Genomic DNA, 23415 nt, shown 5'->3' with positions numbered 1-23415 from the left:
AGTGTTAGCAACCTTTAAAACAGAAAGGCAAGTTTGATGGCATTACCTTTTGTTAACAGCTTCATTAATGTGAATTTTCTATTTTGTTTTCTCTCACACAACATAATAAATAATAATTTGGACTCCAGTACCTTTGCAGATACATGATAAGATGAAAAATGCAAATATATATTTGTCTTGCTGTTATAAAACAAATACAATGAAAAATTAATTCAGTGATTTAATAGACACGAAATAACTTTCTGCACTGTTTGGTTGATTGGTTGTTTATAATTTGGACTTCTGGTTATACAGTGTATGGAGCAGTACGTTGCTAGTGCTGTAGACCAATTCCTGAAGAATATTGCACCTGAAAAGTTGCGTTGACTTAGTGAAATTGCTCATCTGTTTCTAAAGTGTGTCAGTAGATGACTTAACGCAAGATCAATACAGTTACACTTCTCCAGACTGAGCTCCTACATAGTAAAAAAAAAATGCAGCCCTGTGGCACAGGTGGGATGTGAGGTTTGCAAGGATTCCAGAACTATCCAGCCCAACAGAGAATCTGGGTCCATATCTGCAAAATTCAAAGTGGCTCAGTTCTTACTCACTATAGTATAAGTGCAAAGCACTTCCCACCTTAGACTTTATGACTGACTAAAGTTTAGTATATATAGATATTTATGTGATTATATATGTACACAAATGCTTTTTCTGCTATGCAAAACCAAGTTACTTGGATGTTACATGAACCAAAAGTATACTTCATGGGCTTTTTTACGTGAACCAAAAGTATACTTCATGGGGTTTTTTAGATCATTGTGAGTTGAAATACTTCTCCACTTAAGCTGTTTGCTTGTGTTTCTGTCAAAGATTTGATGGAAATTTTCTGAAAATGAAATGTCACAGATTCCTGTGACCACAAAGGTGGAGATACGCCTGGTGCAGATTTGATGACTCAAAACTCTTTGTCCTTTAGAACCCACAGCACAGGTTTTTGGCTGTATTCAGACATTTGGGAAGTAGATCTCCATTTAGACTTTTTTTTTTAGTCTTCCCAGGAGCCAGTTAAGTGCAGACTTAACTAGCAAAAGTTAAGTTTTACAACTCCAGAAGTGTTACTGGCATTGGCTTTAGTTTCAAAGTTAATATTTGCCTCCACTTGAAATGTGTCTTTATGTACTGGCCAGAGAATTTGCTGCAGACAAATGTACAGCTATGTTTTCTGTTACCAGAAGAAGATAGATGACAGTCAAAGAAGAAATGAGAAACTGTACTTGGTCCAAAGAACTGCTTAGTACAGGGCCATTTCTTTAGATTCTAAATAAATTTATTTAGAGATCAATGTTTACTGAGAATATTTTACAAGAAAGCACTAGCTGCAAGTGCAAATACTGGGACGATGCATAAGCATTAAGGCTAAGATGTTACTCAGCTTTGAACAGCTGTGAAAATGGACACTCAGTGAACAATCCTGTGTGTACGTGGGAGAGACTAATATGTTTAATACCAACAAACACATCTTTGACTGCTTAATCTCTGCTAAAATCCACTACAACTTTGACCAGAATGCTTACTGTATCTGATACTGTTAGAAGTGTGTTATTCATTCACATTTATTTATTTATATGAACTCTCACTATATAAATGAAAAGAAAGCACACATTGGTTTAGCAAACTGGGGAGTTGATTTTATTTTTTTTTCCCCTGAGGATTTTCAGTAATCCTTATGTTTGTACTGTGGACGGTGTACGTGGTGTGGTTGGTCTCAGTATCTTTAGTTATGTAACGTAAACATCAAGCTGTGTAGTAAGTCAAACAGGGGACAAAGCAGCGTGACTGTAGTCCTTGTTGTACATCAGACTGCAAGCTTAGGTTATGATAGGAAGAGCTGAATTCTGTGGAAAGATTGTAATTGATTTTAATGAGCTCTGGATATGGGCCAAACTCAAGAATCGGTGGCTTGACTTTATTGGAATGCCACCAACATCATGTTGAGTCATGCATACACAGATACATATGCATCCTCTTAAAGTTTAAAATAGCTTCCAAAAGGAATGCCAATGCCACAAGCATAGATGCCATTTGAATTTCATCAGTTTCTTCTAAATGAATTCAAACACGTTCTGTGAGATTTTGTTACTTGACATTGGTTTTAGTGGATATGCAGTCAGACAGGGCTGCATCCCCTCATCATTCCCTCTGATGAGTTTCTATGCCAATTCTTCTGTTTAAGGGCAATCTATTGTGTAGTTTAAGCATAAAGCTAAATAGATTCCTCTCCATCTGAAGAGGTTTATCTCCGTATCTTTGGTTGACAGCTTGTATGTGCAGTGGAAGGAGTGTTACAGGTTAGAACTTGAAACCACCTCTTTGGCGAGCAGCAGACACTGAGATTTCCAGCTGATGTTATTAACAAAGTTAGTTTTAACTGGTGTTCCTCCCTCACTCCTCCTGACTTGTCGTTCCCCCCCTAAATCTTATGAGACCTCATCAGGTTGTAGCTTGCAAAGCCAAGTGATCATGCAAGACTCCGAACATTCTTCTGACCAACCAAACCCAGGCAAAACTGCCAAAATACATACTTGGCTGAAAAGCTTGAAAGCAGGATCTTTAATGAATCAGAGCCTGAAAATGAAGAAAGCACCCAATATTTCCAATATATCCGCTTGTTTAAGCCATCACATAGTTTTGCTGACTCAGGAATGCTGATTTTGGGGTGGCCGCACTACTTCAAGCTCTTAAAACTGTAGGAAGTAATAAGGATCTTACTTCACAACTTCTTTTTAAATTGCTGCTTAAAAGCCTGAGGGGGAAAATGGTGGTTAGTGCACATACTTATCTTGCTTACAACTTTGACACCCTCTCTAGAGCTAACCTCAGCAAAATGGAATGTCAAGGATTTACAGCTTATCCTGTTTTCACTGCCATTCTTGGGCTTTTCACCTGCTGTTCCAGTCCTTTCTTCTTTCTGCTGAACATGCATTTCTTAAATTTAACTGGTATTTGCTAGTAAGAAGAGTCTGCCATCATTCATAGAAGTCTATTTAGTATTATTGCTATACTTTGCCAGAAAATGTTACTGTAGCTTGCAGTCAAGTGCATCCTTTCCCTTCTTCCAGTTTACACTTCATAAGACCATTTATGTATTCCACTAGGTTATGTGGGAAGGATACCTTGCAGCACAGAAAGGGTTAATGCTGCTTTAGTTTGGCTGGTTCTTTGTTAGTCTTCCAGTCTTTGCTCTTTTGAGTGCTCAGATTTTTTTTTTTATTTTTTTTTATTTTTTTTTTAGATTGCTACCTTAGGACAGTTGGAGCTGCAGCCATTGCCATGCGATCACCCTGGATCGTGGTTCTGGCAAACCAACATCTTTTCCCAGGCCTGGAACTTGCTGACTTGCTGCAATGACTGCAGCCAGATAACAGGGGTGTAAGGCTCTTTCTTGCAATGTCAGGATAAATTTTATCCCTATGATTCAAGAAACTATTTGTATATTCCTAAGCACTGGTAATGGCAGGAGGGAGAAGGTTTAGAGAAGATGCATTCTCTCATCCTATTTTCTTTGAAAGCAGTGTCAGGATTTCTGAATTCTCCTGAATTTACCCTCTGTTTTTTATATTATACATTTCATTATCTCAGCAGGAGGAAGTAAAAGGGGGAGGGAAAGAAAGCAGAGGAGGTAAGCTGCGTGGTTTACTTGACATTTGAGAAATGGTCCAAGAGTTTCTCTATAAATTTAAACTATAGACCTGTGGTATAATTACCCAGGAACGTGCTACAAATGGGGATTGTTTGTGAACGGTGATTGCTTAATTTTGTTGCTTTTACAATTTATATGTTATATTCAAGTCTGCCAGCATATGATTTAACACCTCATAGGGAGCTTGTGGATTTATGTAATTGATTCTTTAAATCTTAGTTAAAAAAAAGGAGATGTCAACACAATGTTAGAGAGAATGTGGCTTAGAAAACCGTCTGTAGATTGAGAGAGTAAACTCAGCTGGAGATGCCATGTCAGAATTGCCTTGTGTACAATACTAATGAAAGTTCTTTCCAAAATCCTTTGTTCTTTCATTGCAGATATATTAAGAAAGACCTTATTTACAGATGCACAAATCTTTCATTTTTAAAGATTCCGGTCCTTTGAAACGTAGCATGCAGCTGTTCCACATCGGAGTAAATTTCAAAATCACAATGCAATGTGTTTGTGTGCTTAGAGTTCAAGAGCAATACAGTGAGGAGAAGAACATTAGACCATTTGTATACCTGTTGTTAACTACCAGCATGTACTTCTTTAAGCATTTTTTTTTTTAATGTTTTGGTTTTTTTTTTTTTGATCTATCTTTCTTACATTATCACTTTGTTGCTACTGTGCTGACTGAGGACTGGAATTAATGATAGTTAAACTCCTAAAGCTGTAGGTTCTGCAATAACTAAAAATGATATCGTATTGTACAAGAAAATACATTAAAATGTTAAGGTTCTTACAATAAATCAGCTTAAAAGCAAGAAATCTGAGTCAAGGAAAGACTATCGTTTATCTCAGAAGTTCTTGCATTAGTTGATTTGTCAAGCTTTTAGGCTATGCAAAAGGATTTATATTATCTTTTTAATGCGAAGCAGTGCAAAATGACATTAACTAGAAGAAAGAGGAAAAAAAAGGAGTAAACCAGTCATTATTGTTGTGATGAGTCTGAAGAAACTATATTATGAACAATACCACCACAACTTTTGTGGATTGGATTAGAGGAAGAAAAGGAATACAAGCAATTCACATGCTCTGATTCTGGTGATCACATTTCTTCTGCTCTGCTGGCCCTCCAGCGATGATCATTGCCACTTGCTCTTCATTCTGCAGTTACAAGAGGGATACAAATAGTCATAGGGTGTGACTTTGATTTTATTCTACTGTACATTACAGAGCATCAGCATGATCATGTGCCCTCATTCCTCCAAAGGAAAAATATTTCAGATCTTGAAAAGGTTTTCATTTTGGTGGAAGGGGTGTTACATTTGTAGTGTGAATGGGACTTTTCAGAGATAACATAGTTGCTCTTCTTGTAACTGATTCTGATCAAAATAAAAGGTTGATCATATCATCACTAATACCATTTTTACTGATGACCAGTGGTTATTCTGCAACATTCAATGTCATTTGCTTTGGATGTTTTTTTACTAACATCCCATTATATTTAGCAATGACATATGAATTCATGGTGAGAAAACTTTGCACAAACTAGGGAAACAATCAAGAAGTCTTACTAATATTTAGGATTTGTTGCCTTCATGAAATATTAAATCTCATCCGCAGTGAGAAAATACTACAATATAGGTATTGCATCATCAAGAAAGCAGTGCAAATCCATCTTCTATCTTAGCTCATGAACCTTTAGTTGCTTTTAAATACTATCTAGTCTTATACACATTACATATCAATAGTTCTCAGTAGATGGAGGGCTTGCTTAATATTTTGATGACCAAAGGGAGCTCTCCAGGTGCAGAACAAGCATAGCTAATCTTTACACTTCACATTAGCTTATCTCCAGGTAATATATGGAGTCCCTTGAGGACTTGATTATTACCATGCCAAACAGTATCAGTTATATTAGCCTCTATGTTATGTTCCAAAGGAGCTGTTTCCATGAGAGGATCTAAGCTTGTGTTGGTGCATAGGTGCTGATAAAACCTGTAGAAGGGGTAGGTGACTTTTGAGCTACATGGCACATGGTGACAACTGCTCCTCTTCCTGCTTAGACCTGCAGTGTCGGCTGGTATTTCATGGTGTGGAAACTACTTAGATGGATGGAACTGCTTAGTTGCAACGGTTCAGTACCTGAGGCCAACACCAGTGGATCTCAAGTATGTTCTGTTTAAAGACTAGCAATAGGGGCTGGAGTGGTGAGGCTGAGAGTGGCATTTATCCTAGGAAAGCTGTAGGTATCTCCTAATCTCTGTGGTAAAGCAAAAAGATACTAAAACAATGGACTTATGTTTGTCGTGGCTCTCAGCTGCAGCTTTTTCAGATATTGGTGATCCTGGAATGATAGATAGACCATCACCGCAGTGCATTACTGAAGTGTATGCGCAGCTCTGTGGTTGCACTGTTTGAAATGGGAAGGACCAAGCAGAGATCCAGTTTAAGCATGTGATTATGTGACTTAGTGACACAGAGCTGTAGTTTATTCAACAGTTTTAGGTAAAATTCTTCTTCAATTAGCTTATTTCCTGCTTCTGGATATTTATTAGATATTTTCCCTTCCCATTATGATGGGAACAGCTCCAGCATATTTAAGAGACAATTGGGAACACACTGAGATATTTAAAGATTCCCAGAACTTGAATCTGAGTAATGCGTTGGGCTGCTGTGTAAGGACTCCGCTGTGCTGTGGGTCTGTTCTGGTGAAATTGGCTCAGTATGAGGTATTTTTTATTATGTGGTGATTTTAAAACTCTGGACAGGCTGGGCCAAATCATGCAGTGCAGTCATTGATTTCTAATTTAACTCAGCATTCTGATGCCAGTGATCCTGTAAGAGTTCCCACGGCTGAAGGCTGGCTAGTGAACTTAAAGTTATCCTGGATATTTATAGGGTGCTTATTCTTGTAGGGGCTTTCTGGCTGTCCTTTTTGAGCAAGGAAGGATGGGGAAAGTCTCTTAAAACACAGTTGCAGGCACTAGGAACTTTGGGTTCAGTTGCAGTTTATGGATTCTGGAATAGTCACTGAATTACTCTGCCTCAGTTCTTCCAGCTGTATCGGCAGTGTGGAGTAATAATATATTCTGTACAGAGGGATACAGGTCTGGTACTTGTGATTAATCTTGCAGCTATCAAGTAGTAGGAGTAAATTTATTATTACTTGATACTTTCTACTGATTTTGCAGTTTGTGGAATGAACCAGGTACTGTATTTGTGCCTTTATACAGAGGAAAGCTAACAAAGAAAGCATGATGTTACCATTGCCTACTAATTTGAGTTAAATGTCAAGGGTATGTAGTTTTTACTTTTATTTTTCTGTTCGTTTCCCCTTGGAGCAATAAAGCCTGCAGGCAGGACATTCTGGGACCTCACTGCCCTTCTCTGAAGGTTAATGGTCACTTTATCTTTAGCCTTGTGTTTGCAGGCACTGGAGTCAGACAGCCTTTTCCCCAGTTGCACTTCTGTGATTTCCCGTATTATTACTTCAGTCGACAGCCAGTGAGATGGTATCAGAGATGACCTTCGCTTTTGAATTTTTATTTCAGTTGCAGTTGAAATTCAGGATGTTGATGGCTTTAGGAATATTATTCCAGATGTGCGAGTCCCTGGTTCTCCTCTTGCTTATACCTGTACAAACAAATCGGGAGTAATTCTGTTGAAGAGGTGGGTCTACATTAGTGCAAAACTAATATACATGGGAAGTCATTAAACTTGATTGCTATTCACAGCACAAACATTAGTGGCAATGTCAGTCTGATCTGTCTCCAAGGGAGCTTGGCAGGAGTGTTGCAGGGACATTGATTGGATCTATCCCTAGAGGGGAATTTGGAAAGAATGGGGTGTAGAAAACTCAATTCATTATTCACTTTGTCTCAGGATTATTTGTTAAGACTAAGTAACTGTTACCTCTGATGTTCTACATCTAGGCTAGGCACTGGTCCATGTGCCTGTAGCTACATACTGTGTTCTCACATTTCTTTCCAGATGCTCTTCTATATTGGTGCCTGCCTGGACAGCAAGAAGGAAAAGTTGTGTTGTTGGAACTTAGTATTTTTTAACATGGTGTTTTCTTATGTCAGAATGTGTAGAAATAGAGCTCCTTTGTTCAGCTTCTGCACTCCCCCCACCCCTTAGACAAAAGAATCACAGTTTCCAGTATATAAAATATTGACCATGCTAGTATTTTCACAGGAAATACCAAGCTCTTCCACTGTGTCAAAAATAATCTGCTTTTCATTCTGACTCATTAAAATCTTAGATTTTAGATTTATGGTCTTGGATGAGAAAAGCAGATATATGAGAGGCAGCACATCCTGGCTATATTGTCTATTTATATAGGGATGCTGTTATTTCTCTGTAAATAAATTACATATTTATAGGCAAATCAATCCTTGTAGATTTGTAAAATGTTGAACAAACGCTTATGTGTCTTTATCTATCTTATTTGTTTGGCGATTGATATTTTCTGACACTGAAGTCTGAGGTTACATCTGTGATCCTGTTGCAAATCTAGGGGAAATTACCTTTTGAATGACACATGGCTTGACCTTCATCTGCAGATAATCCAGGAGGAGTTCATGTTTGACTGCGGGGACACAAAGGACAGATTTAGTATCCCAGTATCTCTTTGGCCATATTTTAGAGTTCAGGAATGCAGTGGATACCCCATACCAAAGTTTATCTTCACTCTTTCCTAAGAGGTGAATACAGTGTGTTTGTGGTAAACTGCAAGAAATGATTCAGACTCAGAATTACCGAACACTGGACTCAAAAAGACTGTATGTATTGCTGCTGTCTTTGAAATATTCTTTTTATTGAAGGAGCTTGCAGGATTTCCTCTAACAGGGAATAACAACAATAAAAATCCCCCAAATCCCACACATTGTACATGGTGTAAAACCAGACATAATTAGAGCAACATACAGTAATTAGACTCCAGAGCAAGTATTATGGCAGATTCTTCAGGCTTATATGCATGAATAAAAAGCTGATATAGTGCATAGTTAGAGGCCCCTGACTACACTGTCTCAATTTTAGAGATAGGATTTGACCCTCATTTTCCTCCTAATATTAATCACAGATGGATGTATAAACTCTGCAAGGCAGAAATCCTCTTATCTCCACTTCTTTGTTTTCTGCAGAGTACTGTGTTTGATTCCAACCCGGTTTGTTTAAAGCTCTGATAATGCAGCATTTAACAGTGATGCATGTTTAGTTGTTCCTTTAGTATTGAAGGGGTTTTGGTGAAAATTTCCAAGCCAGGCCCATTTGCCAGCCTGGGAACCTCACTTGTAAGAAAGCTGAATCCATTTCTGCTTCAGGAAAGTATTTCCTGAGTCACATTAATGTTAGCACACAGGTAAGCAATCCACACCAAAAGCAGAGAGAATTGGGGTATGGGAAGAGTGACTTGCAATGTTATGGTTCGACTTCTGTGCAGGGTTGATTCCTGGTTATAGTGGAAGGAGTGCTTTACATGCAATTCAGCTGGAGCAGCACATTTTTGTAAATACTTGGGCAAGATCAAGTGCAGCATAAAATCTAATCTGAAAGTTCTCAATTAACCTAGGCTTCATTGGTCAATGGTAAAGAGACGAGAACTGGAATTCTGCTGGATTTGCCCCAAATACCTCATTTGATGTCCAGACACTGACAGGGTTACTTTTTCAGAGTTAAACAAATGAATAGAAAATGTCAGTTGTTGGAGGGTGTGCAGCCCTGCCCTAAAAGGAGGGGAGGGTCTATGCTGCTGCAGATCTTCAACTGTGTTACAGGATGCAGGAGGGCACATGGTGCTTTCAGGCTGGCAGTGGCTGGGAAAGGTGGGGAGGCAAAATAACTGAGAAGTGCAAAATGTTGCTAAGGGTACAGATGCAACATGAATGTTAAGAAATACACAGAATCTTCATTATATAAAATCCAAGTGCATATAGATCAGTCACAATGGTGATAGGGGGAGCTGCAAACGTTCAGTGAATTCTGACCTGATAGATGTGTTTTTTTCAACAGCAGAAATTACCAGAGGAATGCAGTCAAAATGCAACTTTGTTACAGTGACTAGGAGAGAGGGAACTAGACTGGCTTTTGGTAGAGGCTAAAGGCTAAAAAAGAGAGACAGAACTCTGCCTTGTTAACCAGAATTCAGTTCAGAGACGCCAGAATATAGAGAAAATCTGAAATGCTACGGTCTATCAGCTTGCTGTAGGATTTCTACTCCTACGCCTATGTTTGTTTGAAAATAAATACAAAAAAATACAAACCAAACATCCATGTTTAAACACAGTTGGTGAATCATGGGATTTCCTAACTGTGTGACATCTGGTCCATCCCTGCTGCTTTGCACTGTGTACATGTCCTGATCGCGTGCAAGCCAGCTCTGAGTGGACTTTTTTGCAAAGTGTGAAGTGTTCACTAGCTGAGAGCCAGAGAGGCAAGGATGTAGTTAGCCCTTAGAGATCCAGTTGTAAGAGGCTTGAAGAAAAGCAGTAGATCTGTCGGACACAAAATGTATTTTGAATTGCTGGTTATGTGTGTAGCTCCTCACACCTCTGCTGTCAGGCTGCTGGCATGTACCCTGTGTACATGTATATGTGTAGGAAGTGACGGTGGAAACATGCCAGTGTTTTTTAGCTCACTTTGAGTTTCCCCTGTTGGATTACCAGTTGCTGTTGGTTACTTATGTTGAAGAGGCCTTTTTTTTTTTGCAATGACGCAGGTGAAAGTGCCAGAGAAACAAGTAACTCTGATTTTGGGAGCTGTGTTTTGGTGCAAGCATTTCTCAGTGATTGGGTTGCTGGGCCTTGCTCAAACTTGCCTCCCTCATTCCGTTTGCAGAAATTGAGAAACTTGTTGGGAAGTTTATCAGGTGCTGGGAGCTCTGCTGCTATCTCTTCATCCCTGCCGTTGCTGCTGCGGGAGGGCAGCTTGCCACCTGGACTGCTTGTTCTCCTTGCAGACTCAGAAGGTGAAGCAAGGCCGATTTGGATGTGCAGTGATCACAGGAGGGTGGTGCAATGTTGGGTTGTTGAGGGAAAGCGGCGACAGTGAGTTTGAAGAAGTCAGTGGGGAAGGCCATAATTTTCAAATTAAAGTGAGCCTAGACTGGTCTATTTCAGTCAAGCCAAGTCACAAACTTTAGAGGAAATCCAGATCTGATTCAACTTCCAGGTGTTTAAGCTTGCTGCCTTCTCTATCTTTAAGAAACATCTTTACTTTGCCAAAGTCCATATTCTGTGGCTATTTGGCGTTCTTCTACTTTCCAAGCTGGAAACAGTTTTAATTAACTAACCAGCAGCAGAGCGGCCCATTTACTTTAGCACTTCAGAAATGAAGAGCTAACGTTTTTGGCTCTTTGGCTGTCAGACCTGGGGTACAGTACGTAACTGCTTACTCCCACTGATTTGCCTGTGGATGTAGAGCCATGATGTTTATCAACATCTCAGATTTCAGATCTGTACCCAAAAAGCTCAATGTGTAGCCTCTGGGAGCTGTGCTAGTGATAGAAAGGCAGAGCAGTGAATAATAAATGCTGCCATAGGATTGTAGAATCATAGAATCATTTAGGTTGGAAAAGACCATGAAGTGACTTGGAGACTGATATGAAGATAGAGAATCAAAAAGGATTAAATCCTGAGGTGGTGTAATTATTTTTAATGAATGTTTACTAGTCTGTGCCTCTTAGAAAGTAAGGAGGTTTCTAGATGGTGAAATGTGTTTTGCTAAACTGTCAGTTCCTGGGAACAGGGCTATGTTTGACCTAAATGGAACCCAACAGATGAAGATTTGCATGTTCAAGTAAGTAACTTCAAGACAAAAATAAATGAAAGAAAAAATAATAATGAAAGGAAGCATATTCTGAAGGCACACCATCTGAGGAGGTTAGGAGACAGGGAATCTGCTTCATGTTAGCAAAAAGTTTGATCTTCTGAAGCTTGTGGGCCATATTCTACACCAGTTGAAGTGATGAAATTCTTCCAAAGCCGTCAGGATTACACCCTTCCACTGGCTTTAGGGATTGGGTCTTCCCACTGGAAGGCCATTTGATCTTTCTTGCTTTTAAATACAATTGTGACTTTCTCATGAGGTCTCTTTTATTTCTTACTATAAATGTTTCCATTGGCAGCATTTTCTGAACTAAATGCCGGGCAGGTTTCAGATGCAATCCTACATCCAAGGGTTTGTATATTAAGCCCATCAGAAGGTTTCTTCAGTAATCTCCAGGAATTCCTTCTTGGTGGTTGTTACCCAGTAGTCTAGTCAGATCCTTAATTTTGACCTCTTTTTGTTTGTTTGTTTGTTTGTTGTTTTTTGGGTTTTTTTTGTGGGCTTTCTGATGGGTGGAGACTAATGCTTTTTAGCTACCCTTTTCCTGTTAGGATTCGGAGTTCACCGTGAAGTTATCTTGACTAGTCCAGTAGTGCAGTAATTCAGGACAACAGTGAAACTCATTTGGGTAAAACTTCAAGTAGTGTCATTGTATTTTTGATTCTTTGTCTTTTCCCAAGAGGGAGAAAGTGTATCTGCTTGAGGTCAGGTTTGATTTGCAGTTCTGTGAATGGCATTGAAGTTGACTGCTTGTAGAGGCTTTCTCTTCCTGCTAAGTGGGAAACTAGACTAGAATATAGTTTGGTTCCTGTTTGTGATGGCTCTTGCATTTTATTATTTGTGTCATGGCTTTCCTTTGTGTGGGAGGCTTTATAGAAAAATGACAAATGGAGTTGTCTGTTCATAGATTGGAAAGTTCTGCACTGTTACGAATTTGATGTAGCTGAGTCCGTTATGGGACTTCTCAGCTGAGGTGCATTTCTCAACCTCCATGTCTCTTGTATGGGAAAGGTGTTAAAATAAAATATTTTTCCCGGGTATTCCGGAAGAACTGCTCCACCTTAGATCTGGTCTTGTTACTCAATGCCTTTAACTCCTATAGAAACACTTGTATAAATACTCCCTCTTACTGGCTTGCCAGACCCAAGGATTCAAATACTATGTACTAGCCTGAAAACCAAAAATAAATTTGTTTTCTTCTGATCTTTTAGGAATGAGTGTAAATCTTTCCTTTGCAATTCTGACAATTATGAATTTATTTAAATATGCAAGTATGTGGGTTTTTTTCAAGAGCTGAGATTCTCACCAAGACATATGACTCCAGCAACAGGCTAACACTTTGTTACTGGCTGCTGGTACTCCCTAGCTGTGTGCAGGCAGCACAAACAATGTCTTGCCTCATCTCTCTGCTTTTACCTCAACAGGGGACATTAACAGCCATGGCGTGGATTCATTTTCATATGAATTTAATACAATGTAATGTCAGAAATGTGTGTGGCTATGTTGTCCCCAGGGCTTGGGTCACCCCTGTGAATGAAGCTGCTTGAGGTTTATGTTCCCCAGCATTAAACCATAGCCATTTTCCTCCTTCCAGACCCAGTGAGGGTCTCCTTTAGTTGCGGTAGTAACAATGTTAGTGTACTGTCAGAGGGCATCACCAGGCAGTATTTTTCTCGTATGGGTGTGCTGGCTACTTTAAAGCCCAGAGCTTTTTGCCTGACCTTGCAATATTGCATGGATACATTTATTTATTTATTTTTCTTCTGTTAATGTGCAGAATAGCTTGTTAGAATAGATTGTGATTTACAGTGAGATGGGATAATGCCTGTTCTGGAAGGTCCCATGCACCCCTTATGTGCTGGAAATGATTACGGTTTTTAGTGGTTATTTCAAAGATGTTGCAAGTATTTTCTGTAGCCTTTCTCTGCCTAAAAAATAACAATAAAAATTAATCTCCTCAGGGCTTCTTCACATCCTAATTACAACCAAGCCTCTCATTAGTCCCACAGGGAGACAGAATCAAATGCCATATGGTATTTTACACTTAGGATGCTGTGCTTACCAAGAGCTGGAAGGAGACAGGAAAAGGGGGAGTTAACAATTCATAACCATGTATGGAACAGGCACAGCCCTCCTTGGACCCAGTTCAGCAGAGTCTGAGGGCCTCAGATCAGGAACTTTATCTGGCTAGTAATTGCATCGGCATGCTGGCTTTCTTGTGTGCGTGTGTGGGCATTTGGTGAGCAGGATACGAAGCAGAATCTTTGTGCTGGCATCCACACACAAGGATGAATTAAATGCACACATGCCTCCTGGGAAGGACCATGGCTGGATTCTACGGTTGCCTGAAAAGTAAAAAGTAAGTGCCATGCTAAGCCCTCCCCTCCACCTTTCCAAACTGAGCTGAGGCTAGTGGGTACTTTGAAATTCTGTCTTTGTTGTATTTTAGCAGCAGCACTGAAAAAAATGCTTATACCTTGAGACTGAAGTACCATTCTGAGTACAAAAGTGTGAAAAATCATTCCTGCGTGAAATACCAAATTGGTCAAAATTGGTCATGTTTTTTTTCTTCAGAGGTATAAACATGAAATGCTGAAAAAGGAGTTAAGAATCTTTTCCTCTCTAATTATAACAAGAAGGAAAATGTCGTCTTCTTTATTGATTAGCTATATTGTTTATTTATTAACACATAAAAATGAGAAATACAGAAATGCACACTGGCTTTTAAAAAATGTTCATTTAGAATCTGGCAGTAAATGCTCTTTGAGAACTTGATGTGCTCAGTTTTTATATAAGGAACCTGAGGTTTGATTCTGTAATTGCTCCCCGTTGAGAGATTTGGTTGTATTTAAAGGAAATATTTCTTTTATTGCTTCACTGACATAATTCTGTTGGAGCAGACTGTAAAGGTAGAAGAGGATGCAACAATACATGTTAGTATTTGTGCTTTAAACCACCATGAAGATACATTCTAGTTTTCTTTTGACATTGTCCCTGCTAAGGAATGGAACAAAATTTTCTGTTGCAAAAACTGAACAGTGGTTTTTCATCATGTTTTGCTTTAGCAGACTGTAGAGGGCTCTATTCTTGCACACAGTATGAGATTACAGAAAGTGAAAATGCACAGTGAAAGGCAAGCAAAGTTGTATCTCAAGGCTTAAGATGTGAATGCTGATAGCTAAATGTATGGGTAAGTCCTATTTAGCAGAGGGAAAAATAAGTAGTTCAAAGATTCACTCTTTCTCCTTGCCTCTCTCCTAAAGGTTGTATCCCTCATACCAACAGTTTGTCTCACATTATGCTAGTGGAAACAGGCGTTTTCAAAGGCACATCAATCTTGTTTGATTTCAGGTAGCATTTCCATCCCATATTGACTTTTGTCTTCCTTTGAAATTTGTAACAGTGTCTATGAGAAGGAATTAATATTTGGAGAGTAAGTCTGCCTTAGATAAAGGGGAAGAATGCAATCAGAACTAGCAAAAGGGCTAAGAGTGAGTCCTGATGAAGGTAGGAGGATTGACACTTGAAAGAAAAATCAATTTACATTGTTTGTTTTATGCTAAGTTGTTTTTCCCCCAAACCCTCCAGCATCTAATGAAGTTAAAACAAACTTGGAGGTCTGAGAGAGGCTATAAAGGCCGGGTGGGTGAAGCTTTTTTCATGTGGCATACAATCTCTTCTTTACTGGTGGATCTCCACCTGATCTGTGGGGAATAGGGTTTTTTTTCATCAACAAATTCTTCTTTCTTGTTACTCTTCAGTTATGTCTTTACGCTTGATATGTGTATAGATTGTATTCCTTGATCTGTTCTTTCAGCCCTGTGATGTGTTCCCAAGTGGATTAGTGCAACTATTAATACTCTGCAGTCTTTACAAATTTTATATGCTGCTTTGGCTGTGATTATTGGCAGTTAAAATGAATCTAAGACACCAATTGCAGTAACAGTGATGTTTTTAGCCTGAAATTAATTTTGGATTAAATTTAGTTGGAGTTTGACATGAAGTGTTTGTCCTTCTGGACAAATGGGTCACTGGAACGGCTTTCCTAAATCCTCACATGGTCATTTGACCTGTAGGAGTTACTTTGCTTTCTGAATGAAAGCTGTTTTGGAATGAAATTACTTTTATGTTTTAAACAATTGGCTTGGGTGCCAGTAGTGATTTAGACAAAGCAATGTAGAGCTCAGTGAAGGCCATAAAACCTGCCACTGATGCTGAGAAAGAGGGGGTCCATCCAGGGCTTTATGCTGCTGGGTCTAGCTAACGCACCTGGGCTGTTTTAAAAGCTGCTTTGGGTAGTGCTCTGCTGTGTTGCTGTCACATTTACTTTCACTCCCCCACATTTTTCAAGGGGAAGCAAAGGCTCTGTCTTGATACATGGATAATGTATGGCTGAATCTGATCTTTGTGCAGAGTCTCCTGTCTCTGTGCTTTGTTAATGTTCTTTTATGAGATGTCACAAAAAAAAAATGCCCAAAGGTATCCACCAGGTAATTCTTCATCACAGCCCCAATCTTGGCTGCTATTCCACTGAAATTAAAGTTGTAGATTGCTTTCATATTTCTCTTTGACCAGCATCTGGATTCTGAATAATCTTAAATTGTTATTCTACTATGTTTATAGCTCATCATCCTTGTTGCAAAGTTTTGTTGTGCTTCATCCTAGTATGGTGCCAGGAATAAATATTAGACCTGGACAGATATGATGAAGTTTTCTAAAGTCTGTGGAGGGATCTTTTTATACATTGCTCAATTTTTGGTACTAGCCAAATATATAGTTATGAGCTGAAAATGTGGTTGCTTGAATAGTAAGGTTCACTGATGGTCAACACAAACTGCCAATTTCCAAAGACAAATATAGTATGCTAGAAGCTATATAAAATATTTGGCTGAAGGCTTTGCATGCCAGCTCAGAACTGGTTTCTGTAGCAGACTATAAGGAAATGTATTTAACTGTTCTGTACTTAATGTGGTCACTCAGGGCTTCATGGTGCCTTTCACGAGCAATCCCAGAATTATGGACATATTTCAGTTTGAATGTCTTTGCTATGCCAAGCTCTGCACTTCCAGTGGGATACTGTGTTCTTTTCTTATAGTTCGAAATGATCAGAAAATTTTGATGTGCACTCTTGTCCTGCAAAGAGGTTCAGCATCTGAGTAAACTGAGTTGAGCAAGGGATGCATCAGTGTAATTTTCAATACATTTTTGGATTGTTTGAGATGGAAGTCATTGCACATGTGGAATGATGTTATGACCATGAAATTGAGTAAAATGTGTTTTCTGGATTAGGTGCTGTTTCTGTGTTGCTGTAGCTTGCATTGTTGCCTGTTCAGATGAGCATCAGGAAGTGGTTTTGGTGTTTACTGGGATTATTGCAAAGATGGTATAGTGCTGTCCACATGATGGATAACTAAGTAGGCTCAGATGTCTGTTCACTGCTTCCCACACCTTCACCCCAAGCCCTCTTGTTGGAGAGGCTTGTAGAGGACAGTGGAAGGAGTGCCAGAAGTCCCTTGGTCCTTGGTGCGTAATACGCTTTTTACAGCTGTTATATGTGTGTGGAGTCCTTAGAGCCTTTGGTTCCCCCTCCACAGCAAGCAGCTGCTGTTTTAGCTTGGACACTAGCAAGTGGATTGGAAGTGTTTTAAAGCTCCACCAACTGCTATCAAAGTAGCAACTTGGCACTGTGAGTAATGGGGCAGTTTAAAACGCTTGGCTCTTCTCTGTCAGCAGCTCGTTCGCCTCCTGTGGCCTCTCTCACTTTTTGGAGGCATGTCATCACCATGGGGTCTAAGTAGCTATGTTTATTGACTGTCCACAGTACATGACACTGCTCTTTGGCACACTTTTAGATATGGAGCATCTCTCCTGGACTCACAGGTTGTTTAAAGTGAGATGCTGAGTTCCCTGGCTATCCCTGCCTGTGGCATCCTCCACATACCTGGGCTTGGCTTGGCTCAGCAGCGGTCCATAGGCTCAGTGGGGCTGGCAGCTGTCAGGAGGCCGTGTGGCTTCCATGTTGGTGCATGCTGCCTGGAAGCTGTGGCAGAGCTAGTGCTGTGGTCCCATGGTGATCTAGGGGGTCTGCCTGTGTGGCCAGTGAATTCTGGTGAGGTGAAATTCTTCACATGAACACTTTGGAATTCTGAAATGTGTTTGTGTACCTGTCTTTACACCACTTTAACACAATATTTCCCAGGGAGGGCAAGAATTACTCAATTTCAGTTTTTCCACGTTTTTTTTTTATTGAGATGAAAACATCTGAGGATGAAAGGTGCTTCCTGCCCAGCAAAGCTAGTTCATCAGTGCAGAGACTCCCTGGATCTACACAGGGGTGACAATACTGGGTATCAAGAAATAGGTGCAAGAGGCACAGCATTGGACAGAAGTGCTGTGCTTTTGTAGAAAGCGGAGAGCTCTCCCAGCTGGGGCCAAGTCAGAGAGGGTGAGCTGAGGTGGAAGGAATCCTTGGACATTGGGAGTCTTTCAGTGGAATCTTTGAATATGCAACCTATGAACATGTTCCTGTACATGGCAATTATACAGAGCATTTGGACATTTGTGAGTATTTTGTCTTCAGCCCACAGGAATTGTTCATTACAATGCCTGGTATTAAATGTTTGGAGGCTTAAGTGCTGTTTTCTTACTTAAGAATAGTAGAGAGGGTGAACAAAAGCAGTCAGGAGGTAGCAGAGCCGTGGCACTGCAAGCATTTGAGCACAATTAGTACAATAGTGCTGTATTATTAACAAAAAGATCAACTATTTCTCTTTGTTGATTCATTCCATTTGATTCACCTCTGTGCAAGAAGCTCAGTTCTGGCTTAATACACCAGTGAGTCACTCCGCGCCTCCCAGTCCTCGTTCTGTTCGTGCTTCTCCCTGGACGGTGTTTGTTTCAGCAGCCACCGTGATGCAGCGCGTTTGCTGTCTGTAGGCAGAAGAATTCCGACCAGGCATGCCAGTTTGCTTTCAGCAGAACATCCCTTTCCCTATCACTAAGGTGCTGAGTATTTGGCAGATGTGCACCTCTAATGCTGCCTGTCCTACTTCTCTTGCAGTGGAGCAGAAACTTCTTGGTTTGGGACAATCTGCCGAGTGTGATTCTCACTTTTCTGCACCATTTGGCAGGTTTTTTGTCTACATTATTTTGCCAGACTGAGCAATGAAAACATCTTGTCATAACTTTGCTTTGTGTTCTCTTCTTATACAAAAACTTATGCTGCTCAAAGTGTCTAGCTTGTACCTTTACAGCCAACTGGAGACATGAATTTGTCATTTCCTCCTTGTACAGAGGTCTAGAAAGTTTAATAGCCGTGTTGCGAAGGCCTAGAATTGGCTTTAGAAGCTGAAATCTGTCTATAGATAAGTGAGACAAAAATGTAGTAGGTCCAAGCTGTACTTCCAGTAGATAATTACCTGAGCTGGTGTAGGGCAGCTAGAGCGGATTACTAGCCAAACTTAGGAAAACCTGAGATAAGTCTGTCTGTGGGGAAATCAAGAAAATCCCAAGGTAATTCCAAGGTTGATTCCCCCCCGTAATTTCTCCTAAAGGTTGCTGCTATAAGAAAACAGTTGAGCAGGAGGTGCTGTGCTCTAACATGATCCAAACGTACAGTTCTGCATTAAATCTGTTGTAGTTTCAAGGTTGGTGAAAATATGATGGATTAAGGTGTTTTAAACAGTATTTTGAATACAGCAAATAATAACTGCAAACTTTTTGATTTTTTTTAAAATCTTGTTATATTATTCATAATAATTTTTATCAAGATGGCAGGTGGCCCTCCAAGACTCCATTGTGGGAGTCACTGTTTAAACAAACAAAAAAAGTCAACCAGTTCATATCCCGTCTGAGTTTGCTTGCAGATGCTGAGCTGTCACTGTTCATCACTGCGTTAACAGCCAGGGTTGTCCTAACAGCTCAACATTTCCAACACAACGTGCATGAGAAAGCTGAGAACTGGGCCACATACATCATTATTCATTTTTTAACTGTGTCATTATACCGGTGTGTTGCTGCTGCATTCATACAGGTACAAGGTATTCTGTGGTCTATCGTACCCTGCCACCATGCTACAGCTTATTGGTACCTTTGTGACTGTTGTGGTTTAACCGCAGCCAACAGCTAAGTCCCACGCAGCTGCTTGCTCCCTCCACTTGTTGAGATGGGGGAAAGAATCAGAAGAGTAAAAGTGGGAAAACTCATGGATTGAGATAAAGACAGTTTAACAGGTAAAGCCAGACCACGCACACAAGCAAAGCAGCCCAAGGCGTTCATCCAGCACCTGCCATGGGCAGGCGGTGCTCAGCCATCCCCAGGACGGCCGGGCTCCAGCACGCGTGACGGTGCCTGGGGAAGGCAAACGCCATCGCTGCAAACGTCCCCACATTCCTCCTCCTCCCCCAGCTTTATACGCTGAGCATGACGCCATACGGTGTGGGACATCTCCTGGGTCAGCTGGGGTCACCTGCCCCGGCTGTGCCCCCTCCCAGCTCCTTGTGCCCCCCAGCCCACTGGCTGGCTCTGTGCCAGCCCTGCTCAGCAATAGCGAAGACACCCGTGTGTCAGCAGCGCTGTTCCAGCACAAATCCAAAATGTAGATCCATACTAGTTACTGTGAAGAAAATGAACCCTGTGCCAGCCCAAATCAGTACACTGTTAGAGGGGATTGTAGCCCTCTCCACTGGAGCAGGGTAACTTGACTGTGCAGACAAAGCTGCCTGATTATGCTTTTTAACCATCTAGCCAGAGCTAAGGCAGCATTCCAGCTTCAGATTTTTGTGGTGCTTGTTTCTTTTGGCCTCTGAGTTTCAAGAATCTGGTGCTAATTAGTGAACTACGTTTGACTTTTATTCATGATGAATTCATTTATGCTTATTCATTCTCAAAAATATGTTAACTGTGTGCTTTTGCCAGGGCTTGTAAGTATTGCTCATCTAACAACATGGTTCTGATCCACACAGTAGTTCGGATACAAATGGCATGTATTTGAATGCTCTAGCTCAGAGTTATGATGCAGACATCATGTTAATCATCAAGCTGTCTGTGCACATGGGAAAATACAGATCTGACAGAGGTGCAGAGGAGTTGTTTGCTAGTTCACTCTCGCAGTCAAACTGCTTTCCATCATCTCCGTTTAGTGAAAAGAATGTTCCAGAAGTGGAAACTTCATTGCTTTCCTTCAAAAAAAGCAGATTGTCTTATTGCTTCCTTTCTTGTAGCCTTGGCCTGTGAAGACCTTACAGAATGCCTGTTCACATCTGATTCCCCCCGCCACTGCCTACTTGTCAGTACCCCATCTTGCAGTTCTTGCTTTTTTGTCACCCGCCTGGGTTTTTCTACTGTCATGCAACCTCTCTGCTGCCTGATGCTACCGTATCACCTTCTTCAAAACACAGTTGAATACAGCTTGATACTTCATTGGTGCAAAACAGCATTAGCTCAGATAATCTTATTTAATATGATCCTATTTTAGAGAGGTATTTGTGTCTGGAATCCTGGAGAAGCAGGATCCCTTTTTTGTGGTTGCTCATACTAAAGAGGAAAGTCAGTAGATGCCCTTGGGACAGGAATGGCTCAGAAGCTGCTTTAAGCACATGTATTACCTCCCTTGGTTCTAACAGTTCTCCATGTGCTTCAAGACCAAGTGTACTTCAGAAGCTGCCTAACTTGAGGCTTCAGAGAGAGAAGAGCAGGGACAGCAGGAGGTTTCCTTTAGAGCAAAAAAAGGGAGACCCCCAAAGTTCACACATAGCTGCAGAAGAGTTCCTTCTACAAGGCTAGAAGCTGCCCCAGACCTTCCTTGATCAGGAGCCAAAATGGGGTCTGAATTCCAGAAATACCCGCAGGCAGTGGGAACTCAGGAGGTTTAGCCAGCCAGACACAGTATGTTTCAACATAGGAAGGAGCTGGCTTTGTTTTTATTTTTGTGTGTGTGCAGGCAGTAGATGTTGCCCCAGCTAGGTCTTGGGACTTCACATGAAGAGAGATTTCCTGAGCTTCCTGCCAAAGGCAGCCTCTGAGACCACAAAGCCTGTGTTTTATTTGCTTTCTTGTAGCCAAAAGATGGCTCACTGTTTTTATGACAGTTTGATCTTCAGAGTGAAAATTTGTAACACAGTTCACCCTGGAAATTTCTGTTAGCCTCTCCTTTTTTTCAGTGTACTTTGAATTCTTGGGCATTAAATACCTATACTATCTCCTCTTGGTAGAAATGTGTCCTGGGAATTTTGATCTGTCTGAAAGTTTGGGTTTTTTTTTCCCCATCCTTAAGCTGCTTTTTAACCCACAAATTGAGGGATAAGTGACTGTTTTGGAAAAACCTTAAAAAAAAGAAAGATTTAAACATAGTCTTAAGTCCCATGTTTCGGTTCTGGCATTCAGTTCACTATTGTTTCAGCCTCATTTCCCCTGCAATATTCAAACAGCTTAATTTGGTAAAAATGCCTCCAGACTCTTTCTTTCAGGCCCAGGATGAAATGATTCTTCATATACTGTGAGAATTAGGTCTTGGAAATCAGTGTGAGACTCAAATACAGGGGTATGGCAGATATGCATGCTACTTTTGCGAAATTTTATGGGTTTTGTTATTCATCTTTTTGTTAGCAGTGTCAGTGGGTATGATTCCAGCATGCTGGTCTCCCATAGTGGAGGTAGTGCTTAACTTCCCCATAGGGCTTGTAAGCTTTCCAGGCATTCAGTGTGACCATCTCGATTCCACAGGTAAAGAAACTCAAAGCTGAGTGATAAATAACTTGGCTACTGCTGTCAATCCAGTAATTTGCCCTTTTATCCAGCGGTAGAGCCAGGAAAATCAGCCAATTCTCCCAAGTCCCAGCCCAGTAGTCTCCATCTGCTAGGATATGTTTAAAAGATGAGCTCTGTCTTAGAGATTTTACTGTTTAAACTAATAATTGTCACCTTCACAGTTTGCAGATATTGGCAATTTCCATGGAGTTTTCTCAGACATGCAGTTTTTCAAGCCCCTGTAGAGCATGTTGAAGCCGGCTGACGGTAAACTTCTTTCCTTAGCTACCTTTTGCTGATGCCCGTGAAGCAGCCCGTGGACTCCCAGGGCTCTGCACACCACAGGTCAGATATCAGTCATCTAACTTTATGTTGGGAGGCCACAGGTGGAGCAAAATTAATTAGGAATTTGGAGAGGGGGTAAAAAGCACATGCACAAGCTAGAAAACAGTGGCCAAATATGCCCACCACCCAGGTCTGGGATGGAAAATTATGTGCATTTGTTGAATCAGCCACATGGAGAGGCAGAGACAGTAAGCTTTACTTTTATTTCCATTCTTAACTCTCTGACATCTTGACTCTGCCAGCATGAGGCATGCCTGCTGTTTAGTGATAGTGGCTTGATGTTTCCTGTTGCTTTGCTCTTTGAAACTGTTTCCAAAGGCAGTAACACTGGGTGTAGCTCCCAAACTGGCAAAGGCAGCCTTTGGTTATATCCTTGATTTTTAAATGTATGTTCCCCCTCCCTCCCAACTACTCGAAATGCATCTGTGTCAAGTAGATCTTAAGAGTGTCTCTTACTGTTGGCATGGTACTAGCTCTTTAGCACAGTTGCTGGATGACTACTGCTGCTTTTCCATCTTTTTAGGAAGAGTGGAAGAAGATCCCCATTCCAGCTGTTTCCTGAATTTCCCCAGTGTGGTAGTGTGAAGAAAAAGAATTACTACACGGGAAAAGCACTGACTTATTCCTATGCTAATGCCAAATGGTGCAATTCAGCTGGGTCATTTAATGTACATTCCTTAAAAATAGAGGCAGTCTGGGCCCAAAATACTGGCTGAGCTCTTGCGTGTGCTTAGATGATGACCATGTTAGTGCCAGTTTTGGTCTGAGCAAAGTTCTGTCACATTTCTCCTGATTGGTGCAGATTAGAAAATACACTGGAA

The 23415-nt window shown here is 40.6% G+C and overlaps 1 protein-coding gene across 8 annotated transcripts in view; it reads left to right on the top strand.

The window, feature by feature from the left end:
• Positions 1–23415, top strand: part of KIAA1210 — a 66362-nt gene that overhangs the window by 6872 nt on the left and 36075 nt on the right. The window contains exons 1-3 of one of the 8 annotated variants that reach the window (XM_080365682.1): positions 8–13862; positions 14767–14854; positions 22432–22594. The exons of 2 other annotated variants lie outside the window; for them this stretch is intronic. In XM_080365682.1, the coding sequence (XP_080221808.1) occupies positions 22548–22594 (47 nt within the window). In that variant the 5' untranslated portion in view covers positions 8–13862; positions 14767–14854; positions 22432–22547. Of the gene's footprint in view, positions 1–6; positions 13863–14766; positions 14855–22431; positions 22595–23415 lie in introns of those variants that run through there. 5 more of the 8 variants (XM_080365680.1, XM_080365683.1, XM_080365681.1 and 2 more) reach the window with 5 other exon arrangements.

Source organism: Falco punctatus (assembly GCF_963210335.1).
Source record: "Falco punctatus genome assembly, chromosome: 15".
NCBI classification, from domain to species: Eukaryota; Metazoa; Chordata; class Aves; order Falconiformes; family Falconidae; genus Falco; species Falco punctatus.
This window is presented reverse-complemented; position numbering and strand designations above follow the sequence as displayed.